This window comes from Lepisosteus platostomus, chromosome 8, assembly GCF_059453375.1.
Source record: "Lepisosteus platostomus isolate fLepPlt1 chromosome 8, fLepPlt1.hap1, whole genome shotgun sequence".
Classification (NCBI taxonomy): domain Eukaryota; kingdom Metazoa; phylum Chordata; class Actinopteri; order Semionotiformes; family Lepisosteidae; genus Lepisosteus; species Lepisosteus platostomus.
The window spans coordinates 52,796,349-52,810,752 of NC_142618.1; the positions used below are offsets into that span (position 1 = coordinate 52,796,349).

Consider the following 14,404-nt stretch of genomic DNA (forward strand, 5'->3'; position numbering starts at 1 on the left):
AAATCATAAAAATCCCCATAATTATTTTCTTTTGAACTTAAAATATTGTTAACCGTCTTAAAATAAAAGCATAAAACAATTCTATAAACAACCATATACAGTATATTTCTATTTAGAGGACAATGGCCAAATCTCTAGTGTATAATATCCCAAATCAAATTATTGCAAAACAATAAAACATACATTGGCCACAGATGACAGAAGAACAACTTCCAGAACAATCGTAAATATGTGAGTTTGAGTTCTAATAATAACTAGATTAAAGTCCTAATGATAAATAATACCTTTAGAATGTTGTAGGAGAGGACCCTTTAAAACTTTTTATAGTACAAGGAATATTAAAGCTACAGGAAACATAGTAAAGGAAAACTGAGAAGAGGCGGCCAAATCAACTGAAACATGCTCGTCGGTATGACACTCTACACCTAAATTTGCCCTGCTCCATATGGAAAAAACTGCTCAACATTTTTCAGACTGTTAAAATGTTCACCAGATATTCTTACCGGCCTGCGGGTTGAGTATTTCATCCCTCTTGCTAACGTTCCATTCGCAATCCATAAGGGAGAGAACGACAGGGCTAACTCACTGCGGCCAGTGAAAGACTCACTAACTGAACAATACAGAGTGCTAGCCAGTTTTATGAGTGACCCAGTTGCCATGGTAGCGCATCCCATGCTGAGGCTAATTTGTGTAGGGCACTTGTAGGCCCCGCAGGGTAGAGGGAAGGAGGCAATAGGCCGGTACTGTCTGGCCTCAGACTGCCTATCCAATGCGAGTTCATGCATGGAAATTTGCCAGCTGTTTTGTTTTTTCCACATCAACTTAGTAGGGAGGCAGTAGAAGGCCAGTCAACCGAATTCATCCCTTGGGAGTGGCAGCAAAGTTTTTTTTTAGCTTAATGATACAGTACCAGAATTAGGATGTGTGTTAAGAAACAGACAAAAAAAATTTTTTTTCACTTCCCTGTTAAATGTATAACTTGGAAACAGTGTTTACTGTATGTTAAGCAACACTGAATTTCTGCAGTACTAAATAAAAAAGAACTTACAGAATGCAATTTAGCCTGACAAAGTCTCTATTTTGAAGTAAACAAAAGCCAACACATTTTCTGAAGTTCTCTTCAGAGTGCAGTTACACCATTATTTGTGAAGTTGTTATTTGTGAGAAAAAAAAGTTTTTCTCCTCAGCAGGGAAAACATTCTGTATCTTTCCTGCAGCTCTTTAAAATTTATCACTTTTTAAGATCAGTACAGATATTAATCATATATGCAACAGATACTTCTGTATGATCTCTCTGGAAGCTATTATCATTTAGATGACTCTAATAAAATTGACGTTACCTTCAAGGTTACAATTAAGGTGAAGCAGTGGGGAAAATATAATTCTACAAAAGACTGAGGCAGGGCGCCTCAAACAAGTAGACACAAGACATTATGAAGAAGGTTTCTTTATTGAAATAGTAAACCTGCCTTACTGAACTGGGTGTGTTTATTTAAAACCAAATTGCAATGAGGTGACTTAAGTTCAATATCCTATTATAACAGGTATATTTCTGTTCCACAGCCTAAAACTGGTTTATAGATGATATGCAGAAACAAGTAGAGTTTAATTCCTTGCTGAAAACTGAAAAGAAGAAAACAATTTGTCAGTTGTGGAGTATTTTTCAGGTGTGTGAGAAATGCTAAAAAAATTAATGCTAATTTTTCTTTCTTTTACTTTTCAATGTGGATTCCACCTCAGCTTTCCTGCAGATGCAGCTTCCCACACAAAACATATTAATACTGTGTATACAATATGTATATTGACCATCTGTTTTTATAAGTTCCCAGTTGCCAGTACAATGGTGCAGTGGAAGGATATGATACTTAATAATAATTTAGTAGTCTGACATAATTTGTTTAATACTGTTTTTCAGTACTGCAGATTTAATTTTTTTCACATCCCCCAACTCTATAGCACTAGGCTTCTTTACCCTCAAAATGCATTGTTGATAGGTCTGCATAGGCTAATCTGAAAGAATAGCTGACTATTATATTATATATTATATTATATCTTTTAACATGCATATTCAGAAAATACTACATAACCAACGCAACCAGGAAATGTATTATTATGGATGAGAAACTAACGCATTCAAAACAATCTTTTAAACCATTATTGCTCAATCTCACAATTCATATTTTAATTTACAAGCCTCATCTGTACTGGATATTTCATGGTGCTCGGTGCTATCTTCAAGCTATTTCTCACACAGATTTATTTGATCAAGGTGGAAGTCTTTAAGGTCTACTCAGCTAAACATTTCTCGCTACAATATATTTTATACCGGAAATACGCTTTAATCCTGAGACTTTTGCTAAAAAAACAATCATTAGTTTAACTTATACTGTATACTAAACTATAACAAAGGTTTAATTTTATTACCAACTCTGGCCCACTTTAATAAAATCTTCGTGTTTTTGTATGGTCTCTACCTAATGGAAACCTGCCATTACATTCTGCATATTTAGTTTGTAGTTGGGTTAAGGTTTTCATTTAAACCCATGTCTGCCAATGATCTGGGAAGCCTCCCAGTATTCAACACTATTTCAGAGATCTACTTTGACCGCAGTGAATGTGCCCTTTTTTCAAGGCAAATGAAGATAGTTGAAGAAAAGGGACAAAGGAAACACCACTGAAGCAATAAAAGAGAAAGCTGCTGTGAGAACTGCTGAAATGAAGTATTTTATTATGCACTTCATGACGAAAGGGTGGGCAGTGACGATGAATACAATAACAGATGGGGATTGAATCGCGCTGGAAATATCAATATATTGATTCAATAAAGGCTGTGATTTCCCTGAGGCAATGGACCAGTTGTTAGGTGCAGCCTTTACACAAGTCCATTCACTCCATGCTGCAAGGATTATTTCAGGAAGGATAAAGAAAAATACTGTCAGAAATCACACTAATGCCAAGTAGCCATTTAAGTTAAAAGGGTAGACCTGCACAGTGTGCAGTGGTATTTTCCATTTGTTAAGGATTTGTGAGATGATTCAGAATTCAGAAAAAGCCTGGCAAATGAAGGCACTCTACTGTGTTTTTTTTTTGTCATTTCTGAAGCAAACCGCTGACTCCCCAGCACCGAGACCTCTGCTCACCGGCAGAGAACCAGGCAAAGGGAGGCTATCAAGAATCTTTTTTGAGGATCCTCTGAAAACTCACCACCTGGGAGTGATACAGCTTGCTCAGGGTTTGCACCTCTCGCCCATCCACTGAGAGCCCCACATCCCCTCCCAGCCCCTCAGTCATGAATCAATCAGGTTGCCAGGCGGTGCTGAGACCTTCCATGAAAATGGTGTTAAATAGTAATTTGGGGGCCAGCTGTCCTCCCCACAGGCTCCTTGCCTGCCTCTTAGCCTTTACTGTGGATCGGGGTCACTATTGTTTACTTCCATGACACGTGCCTGAAAAAACACAAGCCTAAATCATTGCATACAAAGCAGGGGGCCAAACGGCCACCACCTGCAGCCAGAACACCACAAACAGCACCATGCAGACTCAACAGCATCAGCGCACAGAAACCAACAGGACGACATTTCCTTAATTTGGGCAGAACGTTTCACAGAGAGTGTCATGATAATCAAAGATAACGAAAAAGATTAAAGCTTATTTGTTGGGCTTTTAAACGCTAGAAACTTTAAAAATCAAAAGTGAAGCAAACAATTCTTTCTTGAACTTTGAATTTCTCTTTGAAGCTTATCTGTGCCTTTTCTTTCCTACTGAAGCTTTACAGTTAAGCAAAGTCTGTAATCTGCATTTAATTTATTTTAAACGATGCATGTTGAGTTCACTTCAAAGACCTGTCGGAAAAAGTAAAAATAAAACAAGCTGGAAAATGTTTGTTTTAAAATATCAAAAGGCTTGAAACATTTTTAAAATATTAAAAAAGGACCCCTGATTATGAAAGGCAAAACCAGACAGGATTATTTCTAATTTATTCCTTTGCATGTGTCTAACAGCATATATCTGTATGAATGTTTATTATATTCATCATTTATTTATCTAAAAGAGATTACTTTTAAACCTGTTAATACAACTGAGCATTTTACTGAAATTATCTGTAACACAACAGTGCCCAGACCTAAAACCTGTGTCCAGAGTCTACTTCATACTGTACTGGAAATTTCTAAAATAGAAATGGAAAATTTCTGAAGGCATGCCAACTTGCTATAAAAAGTTTAAGTTTAATGTCAGCTCAGTACTTGTCAGTGATGATAGTGCACTTTAAAACAGCTGTCTTACCTCATATAACATACATCTTGCAGTGACCAGTGGTGTAAAGTGCAATATGACTTCAACCTTTGAAGTCAGCTATAGAAAACACGTGTACTTTTTTGCAGGGAAAAATTGTGTTGTAATTGTATGCCATTTCCCTCTATTGTGATTTCATGGTTACTAGCTGACAAAAGATTTTGCCATTATCCTTCCATCTCTTACATTTTCTCTTACAATGAAAGTTATTACTCGCCATTTCATTTGAGTGACATGAACTGGCTATTGGTGGCACTGAAACAGTTTTCCCAAAAGTGTTGTCAACCTGTGTACTCCATGAAGTAGACATAAATGGGCTCTCTTTTACTACACATGACATAAATTCCAGTGCAGAACGGGTTTTAATGTTATTGTTCTATTATAATTTTTCATTTTTTGTAGGAAAAAATGATATTGCCATCTCCTTCAGGTGCTGATAGAACTTTCCCTCATTAATCAGTTCAGCTACATTCAGTATGTTGCCAAAATCAGCTACATATGGTAGCTCTATGTTATATACCATGAATGCATCTCAACTCCATTGGGCTTTGAATGTGAATGGTACTCTATGACAAGCAAAAATGAACCATCAGCACAGCAGAATTAACCTCTACTTGTTTCTCAACATGTGTTGTAAACTCTAATGGTGAAAATGTTAAATGTTAAAACACAGTGCAGCATAAAAATAACAACATGATATATTCTATGATCAATAATCTTCAAAAACATGTGTCTGCATAATCAATAGTGACGAACTAATTAATTTAAATACTAATACTGCTCCCAAGGTTTACTAAGGGACTATACAAGACATGAAACTCAAGCATTAGAAATAAGAGGCTTTGGGAAATCCATCACTACATGTAACAACACACAAAAAAAAAACAAATAAGGATTGCAATAAGAGTTGTATTGTACTGTATGTAATATCTTTTATCATGTATTAAAAAAATGCAAGAAATCAATATTTATATCATTGCAAGTTTTAGATTCAAACACCGTATTACCATTGTATTTAAGTAGCAAATGTATTGTATTTTTTGAAGAATATATTATTTTATGTTTTAGTTTCAACTGTTCATGTCTTATACTGGCTGTTAAATAGGACCTGTCGCCTTCTATATCACAGACCTAAGAGTGGAAGTTTGCAGAATCAGACCTGTGTATTTATTTGGCTGCAACCAATTTTCCCAGGGAAAAAAAAAACAGTGGTGCTCTCAAAAAAAAGTGACATTGGCAACTGAGTGTCCATTGGCAAACTTGAAAACTGTGCAAGGCCTGGAATGCAATGAAAAGCTAGGAAGAGCAAAATGTCTTCTTGACGTACAGTCCCTTGTGTACACAAATGGTACTTCCTTTGCTAATTTCTTTCTGTTGCAAAGAATTACTGTCAAAGCCGTCATGGGAATATAGCCAGGTCTTCATTACAGCCAATATTTGACATGTGTAAATTAGCAAAGTCCAGAAATTCCCCTGTACAGCTCCTTGTTGCTAAGTAACCTGGGGTCAAGCAGCATTGAAAGGCCAGACTATTCCCATCCTCTGCTAAACTGATTTCGAGTGCGTTAAAAACGACCATATTTGAGTCTGTAAATCAGTTGGTGTTGGAGAGAGTCCTATTTAAGTGTGACAGAGATGAGATATATCAAATACTTTTAGTGTGAGCCTTCTTCAAAATCTGCGGACCAAACAGCTTAAGTACTTCATATGTAGCAAGAAAAGTGTGACCCTATGATGCTCACTCTAAGCAAAATCTCTTCTAAAAGAAGGATCATTTAAGGACACAAAAATCACATTGAATTAAAAAACAGTATTCAAAGCATTTAGCATTTACAGCCTTGAAGTGTGAATATACTTGATTGTCTATACACATATACTGTACAGTGCATTACCTACAACAACAAAAAACTTTTATTTCAATCCCTCAAGCCCAATGAAAAAAAACAACAAGGGAAATATATGTTTAAAAAATAATCATTACATAGCAAATTAATCTAAAGGTGTATGACCTATGCCTCCAAGAGTATTTTAAATGAAAGACATTGCAATTCTTATTCAAATCAAAGGGAACATTCTCTCTCTTTGATTTGGAAAATTGCTCCCAAGGAAAAAGATTGGTAGCTGCCTCATCTTTTAGCACATAATAGCAAAATATTTTAGAAAAATACCTTGATAACCCCAGACCTTTACACTTGAAAAAATGCTGCATTTAAAGACAAAACTCCAGTGCAAGCGCAATACGAAGAAAAAAATAATTTCACGTTCCTTTCTAAAGTATCTTTTTCTTAATAGTACTGCTTTCACTAACAGCTATTATCAGCAATTATTGCAATGAAGAGGAAGAGAAGCAGCACATGTTAATGTAAAACCCAGTAACTTTAAATGTTCCCAGTGTAATAAATTAAACCTAGCCAATGTTTTGTTAAATCAAATACTTCCATTTTCAGTGCACTCACTTACAGAGGGTCTTTTTAATCAGAAGAAAAAAGAATTTCTGAAATAAACACAGAATCTTGCTTTTCGGAGCCAAAGGGATAGGCCTACAAGAAAAACACGATTACTCATCTGCTCTTCCCTCGTTCTCTCCGTGTTCAAGTCTGAACACGCTAGAGCATCATACCTGGTCCATCTCGAATAATCCTCAGAGAAACTTTCACCCAATGCATACTTTTGCAATCGAGACTCTGATCAATTTTAAGATCTTTTAAAACAACTTTTCTGCAATTACTTTATAATCTGGTCTGAACAGTTTACATGCAGTATTTACTGTAGCTGTAATGTACTAGTTCACGATCACTTGTTTCCATTGGAAAGCTCCAATTTCTAAGATATGAACTGCCTTCCTTATCAACCGTACAAAACACAAAATCATGTCAAAATCTGTAGTCATGTCTTGTGTATCCATGTATCCTGCAATTTTAAGATTCAATTGGAAAATAGATGCAATTAGTAATGCAATGCACCTCCTCAAAACCCGATCTCGCTGAAACCTTACTTCAGAAGCTTCTTACGGGAGTAAAACTAAAAGAAAATACAGATTCTTAAGCTCAGTTGTGAAACAAAAAGCTTCGAAAACAGTTAGATGATGAGCTGTTTCAAAACAACACATTTAAACACACGCAATCTTTACACAACTACTAAGTATAAAAAAACATGCATCTTTTCAACAATGGTTTTAAGCTTAGAGAAAATTGTGAGAACTCTTTTAAGGTAGTAAGACCTACCTCTGCTTCTGCTTCTTTTAGTTTTCACCCATACTTTCAGACTGAACATTCAGTCTGGCTCTGCTCAGCCTTTTCTGAGTGAGCTGGTATTTCAGGTCTTGCATGTGATCTCACTTTGGCTCCTGTCGTTAATTCATGGCAGCTCCTACTCAAAGGAACTCATGCCTAGCGAGGCCTGGCGTGCATTACTCCAGAAGAGTGAGGGGGTGTGCAAGTGTTGAGCACTAACAAAAAAAAATCTCTCAAGCTGCTCTTCAGGAATGCAAATATTTTCATATTAGGACCTTCCATCAGTACTGGTTAAAGCTGCTGACCTGTTTAAAATGATGTGCTCTGAAAAAGAAATGTCCATTGGGTCAAACAGGGGAAGGAACCGTGGGTGCATTTTCTGGAAATGATCCACACCTTTTCCCTCTTTTGACATGAAAATCTAAGATGAAGAAACTGTTTCACTTCCATCTGATCCTCGTTGTAACACTTGTGCTTATCAGGAAAGTAATAGAATTTTGTGCATAAAAAGAACAGCACAAAAAACATTCCAGTTATCAAACGAGCGCTGAAGATAAGAATTCGACTGCTTAGATTCAAGATGAGGATGCTCCTCTAAACCCAGTAACATTCTAGGCCTCAGATAGAATATTACTTGATTAGTGGTTTAACCCACTAATGTCAGATCCCACTTTCAAAAGGGATCTTTTGAAAGATGACCAAATTGAGTTTTTAAACAAAAGTTCAGGAAGAGGAGAAACTTTATTCTTGTCCACTTCTACTCTCCTATGTGGAAATATCTTGCCTCCCGAGCACCTCTTCTTAGGGCACATCTTTCTTGCACGTGGTGTTTGCTCTTTTCAGGAAGAAACCACAACCAGCTCCAACTTTTATCCTTCAACGATCCTGCGCATCCTCCTCACTTGTTGCTCGACTCCTACCCCATGAGCTCCTCGCGCTTGTCGTCTTTTTGACCATTTCGTCCGTTCTGCTCACTGTTTGCTTTCTCCAAGCTGGGTGAGGGAGTGGTCCTCTTGTTCGACCTGAATGCTCAAGCAGCTCTTGTTCGTTCAAGGCAACCTCTACGTCACCAGGCTCTGTGGTAAACAGTGTGCTCCCCACGGTACCCATGACGTCTGCACTTCTGTCCTGGCTCTTTTCAAAGCCCCCGGGCCACTCCGCACCCCATCTCATCTTCTCTCCCCTTTTCTGCAATCCCCACTTTGTCCGCACTCTCGCTCCTTCTCTTACCCCCTTCTTATATGTCTTCCTTTTACCCCTCCCTCCACCCATCTTGACCCTTGCAGTGGCTCCCTGGCTCATTCCCCGTGAAGCAGAAGAGGTCCGGTCAGTCTTGACCTTATGGTCAGACTGACATTTCCGAGTTATGTCAAGCAAACCTTCTGTCCCTATAAACTTTATCATCAATTGGATTAATTCGTGTTTGGCTGAACTACTGAACTAAGGCTTGGCTCCAAGCAAGGAAAAGACACAAAGACTTTACTGATGCCGTCAGTAACACATTTACTTAGGCGATAATCAACAATCGTAGCCATCTATCTTCATGATGTTTATTTTTTACAAGTGCAGTCTTGAAGCTGTAACTTGCACTCGCACACTGCTTACATATCAGGTTCACAACTTCAAAACTGACTTGATCTTTCTGTGCTGTGAACTATGAAACACACATGGGGATGGTTATAAATATCACGCACAGTCCGCAGCTGACACAAATAACGTACTCTAGCCTTCAGACACAAATGTCCTGAGAGCCGAAAATGCTGCCTGTAATTCTCCTCCCTGTGCAGGGTTAAATTCAAAGTCTATGCAATTAGAAGGATAAACTGTTAGTTATGAGAAAATGTAGTAAACATATAAATGGTAAAAAACATACTATGCAGTCAGTTAGTAATCTTCACAGTAAAAAAAAAACATTTTAAAATTGCACTGCAGATATTTCAACCATGTTAATTACAGCCTCTGTAATGTATATTCTATGCAACTCCAGACTATGTGAAACTGTGAGACATATTTGTTTATCAGCATGAGACTTGGAAAGCTCTACAGTATAGCCACATTTGGCTATATAAACTGAGCACGCCTTGCAAAAGGGACTTGAGAATCTAAAATTCAGTAATTTGAGAACACAGTTACACCTTTTCTCCAGTATTTGCAAGAGGCAAATGTCCTTGTCAACTTGTCAGGAAAACAGAAGCACACAACCATTTTGCTATGAGCACTGGGGCTGACTTGCAGAAGACCAGCTCAGTTAATTAGGTTTCTGTTCAGGTGTTGTCTGTGGAACAGCTAGATAATATAGTACCGAGAACAAAGCACTGAGAACTGCTGTATCAGCAGCAAACAGGGTGACAGAAAGTGTTACAATTCTTTGTAAGAAAATCTGGAGCAGACAAAGAACACTTGTTCACTCACAGCCCCTGCAGCTGTTACATGGAAAATAATGAAGACAGGCTGAACATACATTCATCTTTTTATTCTTTGGTTTTACTCTTTTTGCACTGTTTCTAGGCCGGGCCAAAGGGTTAATAGCTAGCTCTAGGAAATGATGCCATTATTATTCCAAACATGGAGGACACACCTAGCCAAAGTGTCTGAAATATTTAAACAAACATAAAATTTGCCTGGATTGCAACATCTGAGCTGAATAAATTTCATCAGTTGAGGGAGGACACAGCTGTGAACAACTGACAAAGTGCTTGTAAAGCATGAATTCAATTGAAAAGTGTTGAGAACTGTTTTCTAAAAAATGAAGATGATTCAAATTATGACAATTTGTAACAACGATGTTAATAGTGCTTTTTGCGACACTGATCTTAGACATCATATCAAGTACTGTTATGCAAAACCATTGACAAACTATTGTACAGTATATCTAATTTTATGTATGTTTTGTATTCTACTGATCTTGAATGAGAGAATTCAAAACTGGTCCAATACCTGGCAACTGAAAGTTAATGTAGACAGGGCAGAGTGTTACTTTCAGAAACAAACTATAGATAGAAAATGGGAAACACTGAACTTGAACCCGTTACCTCTACAAAAGTCTCAAGTGTTGAAGTTCATATACTTTTCATCTTAATAATAGATAATAGATAATTTGATGAAACAATACAAAGGGAAACAGAATCTTAAGGTTATATAGTTAAAAGTGCTGAATTTAATTCAAAGGGATGTTAAAATTGCAAAATGTATTAATAAGTCCTCATTCAGAATATTTTGTACATTTTTGGTCTATGCGTGACAAAAAAAAAAGGATATTGTAATTGACTTCACACCAGAGAAGAGCAACCAGTAACCTTTCCAGGCTTCAATGAATGACCTACACTGAAGCTGACCTCATTCAAAATCCTCACAGGCGCTGACAACGTCAATCTTACACCCTTGTTTGAATCAGCAGTAAAATCCGAAACGAAGCACACAAGCGGAAAAAAACACGGAAGGGAGTTTAAAACTGAGAACGGGAAACACTTTGCAGGTCGACGAAACAAGCTTCTCAGCAATGTTATTGTAGACGATATCCTGGCTTCTTGCATGAAATGGGAGGATGGACTTGGATCAATCAGCTCCTGTCTACCAAACAGTCAGATGGGCCAAATGGCCTCCTCTCCTTTGTCACTTCTTATAAGATTACAATTCTGAATGTATACAATTCATGTTGTTATTTTCGGAATCTGTTTCATATCAAATATACATTTAATATACAGGAATTGAAACAATGGTGAGAATGGAAACAGGAACTCCCCCAACAAACATCAGGTAAATATTGATTAGAAATGGTTTCTGTGCAACAGATACCAGCTTCCACCAATGTAAACAGCTTGCGGTGCCATCTAGTGCCTAGAAATGGAAGCCTTTCAGGATCTTTCTATTGTGAACAAATGGAGAACTACTGTATAAACACAAGAAACGTGTGCATGAAGAGGTTCTCCGGGGCCTAAAAAGTTCTCCAGGGTATTGTCTTTAATTGGTATTTGGAAATTGACTGCATGAGTTGAACATTATATGTGAGAACTGCATTTAACTGGACTATACGATATGAAGAAACATGTTGCAATTTTTTTTTTTTAATGCAAACAGCTCAGAAAGAGTCCAGTGTGCTGAAGGAATTAAAACATACAGCATGATAATTTTTTATGTTGTTGTTCATATTTTTCACGTTTTAGTGTTTGGCAGTCAATTGTTTTTGACAGCCCATCTTTCAATCCAACAAAATTTGAAAAAGAAATGCTCCGAGCTCTTGACAGATTTCAGATAACCTGTTTCCCTAGGAGACTCCCCATCACAAGAGATAAATGCAATTCCTTGATAGCTGCACGCACCCAACTGCTTGCTACAGTGCCTAGCCTGAATTGAGATTCAAGGCCTTGGCAGCTGGTAATGGTGTTTCTGTGTAACGGCATTATTGTATCATCATCCTTCTAAAAAATGCCCTCAGTCATTGGATTAAAACTCCTATAGGTATGGAAGGAAGGACTTCTGGGCAGTAGTCTGTGTTAGAAAAAATAATGACAGGAGAAAACGACACGGAAACTGGCTGTAGTGCTCTGATGTGCAACTTCCACATATTCAGGCCTGGTTTTAATATCACTAGCACTGACATCAGGCCATTGTCATGTTTTAATGGTTCACTATCATTACTGACACAGTGTAAATTTTAAACTGTAAGGAGCACATACCACTAAAAATTGAACCACCATAGCCATCTCCTGTTTTGTTGTCTGCCTGGACCAGCTGATGTTGAACGATAACAAATGTTTTGAGGATAGCAACAGCAATTTCACCTTCCATTTTACTTCCTTTTGCTCAAAAACTTGGGAGCCCTTTTTTTATATCCCTTAATGACGTATTCTTGCACTTAGGGTTTAGCTTTGTAAGCTTAGCAGTGTTAACAGCTCTTAAAATGATATTTAAAAAAATACAAGTTTTGTAAAACAACTTCCAATGAAATGTCTGGAAAGAATGCACAGGCACATGAAAAGCCAGAATCACTGTTGTAATCACTAGGCTATCTCAAACACCCACTGTATGTGAAGTGAATTCAGCACTTCAGTTCAGTACATTTTTTCACACTCTTTTTAGCCCAGTGAAGTGAAGGAAGCTTTTTTTTCATCTGTTTCATTCTCTCCTCAATGTTTGAGTTCTGTTTTACTTAAGAAGCTGAAGCTAAGTACCTTGGTTTTCAAGTATGCCGAGCAGGGAGGACGTGCCAAGATCAAACACGCTCTGAAAATACGTTTTTTAGAAAGGTACATCTAAAGCAAGCTGGTGTTAATTAGGAGAGTGGCGAGGAGAGAGGAGTCTGGAGTTCAGGCTTACCTTCTGAGTGTTTGGCTTGATGCAGCGAACAAAGAAAGGATTTGATGTGCTGAGTGTGGACATCAGGGAATGCAGGGAGTTCTGGAAAGCAAGAAAGCTTTTAAAAACTTTGGCACCACCACACAGCGAAGAAGTACACAAGGCTCTATTCATAAAGAGCGGCTGCAACTACGTTATTTTTAGCTCAGACTTAAAAAAAAGTCTATCAAAGAAATGAACTGCCCAACTAGACTGATGCTGGTCCTTCTTATATTTACCCAACCCTTGACCAACGCATTATGTGAATACATAATATTGCGTTTACAAGCTCAATCAAAAAAACACATGCAGACAGAAAACCAAATTGGAGCTCATCTTTTACTGAACATATGACTATCAAAGGATAATGCAATAAATGCACCATTACACGTCATTCTTTAGAGCACAGAATGCACAGAAAGCCTTTGGATGGTGAATTGAGATCTATTTGGGATTCACTTTTGTTGTTGAAATGTTTGTTTTTTCCTTATACTTTTCACATGAATATCTCCATCTTAAAACAAAAGTGGTTTAAAGACATGCTTTGGATAAATTCAGCTCTTCCTTTGTCCCCTTTTAATAATTTATGACTAATATTCATTTCTGTAATATAGCTCTGCCAGCCACATCTAAACTCAAAACATCCACTGACCTTGAACTGAGAGCTGACAGTGGGTCTCTTGTGTTTGGATCCACATTTCAGAGTGTCCTGGTTGTTCCGGCTGGAGACGTGCTCAAAGAGGTCATAGACAAAATCTAACCTGTAACACAAACGTGCGACACATTCAGTACAGGCTTATCTGCACAGTGCCTGCTCTCAGTATGAAGATTTTCTCTGATGTACCATCTGGCATGAAGCTACTGTAGCACCTACTGTAATTGGAGTCTGTCTTGTTCAGACTGCGTTAAAAGTTAGACCACTGATAACGGATTGTAATCATCTCCTTGACTGCAGCAGAAAATCACACTATAAACACTGTCTTGAGGTTCAGTGTAGCAGGGATCCCAACATTTCCCTTATCTAATTAAATTTCAGGAATTTCTGCTTGATGAAAACTCAGAAGCAACAACTGTGCTTCCTGTAATGCTGTCAAAAAGTGATGTAGTTTCTGCTTTGTCCTGAAACAGTCTGACATCAGCTTCTCTGTTTTTGATAATAAATGCCATTTCATTCTAAACTCAAGTAGCAACGGTTATGCACTCCCTGAACCTTTACTATATATCCATGATAGCAAAGAAGAAACAGGGAATACATCAAATATATGAAGCACTGCTTTGACTTTTGCCTTGTCTCATAGTGTAGTGATGACTGTTTTTGAAGATGAACCTATAAAAAAGACAATGATCATACAAAAATCACAATCTGTATAAATGAGTAGGACTGATGACAGATTTTCCTCCAATAAGATTTACAGACCTACTCTCTCGCAGCATATTCAGAATATCATCCCTGAAGGTATCTCTGTTTTTTTCGAGTATTCCTCTCACGTCGTACACAACCTGCACAACAAGACCATGAGCAGGGATTATTATTTGGAGCTGAA

General features: G+C 37.6%; 1 protein-coding gene across 4 annotated transcripts in view; it reads right to left on the reverse strand.

The window, feature by feature from the left end:
• The window catches only part of myo10 (myosin X), a 137,072-nt gene that overhangs the window by 33,998 nt on the left and 88,670 nt on the right, over positions 1 to 14,404 (reverse strand). For all 4 annotated transcript variants that reach the window (XM_088643911.1, XM_088643910.1, XM_088643909.1 and 1 more), the window contains 3 exons: positions 14,278 to 14,360; positions 13,513 to 13,621; positions 12,843 to 12,923 (listed from right to left, as the gene is read on the reverse strand). In XM_088643911.1, coding sequence (XP_088500037.1) covers positions 12,843 to 12,923; positions 13,513 to 13,621; positions 14,278 to 14,360 — 273 coding nt within the window. The remainder of the gene's footprint in view (positions 1 to 12,842; positions 12,924 to 13,512; positions 13,622 to 14,277; positions 14,361 to 14,404) is intronic.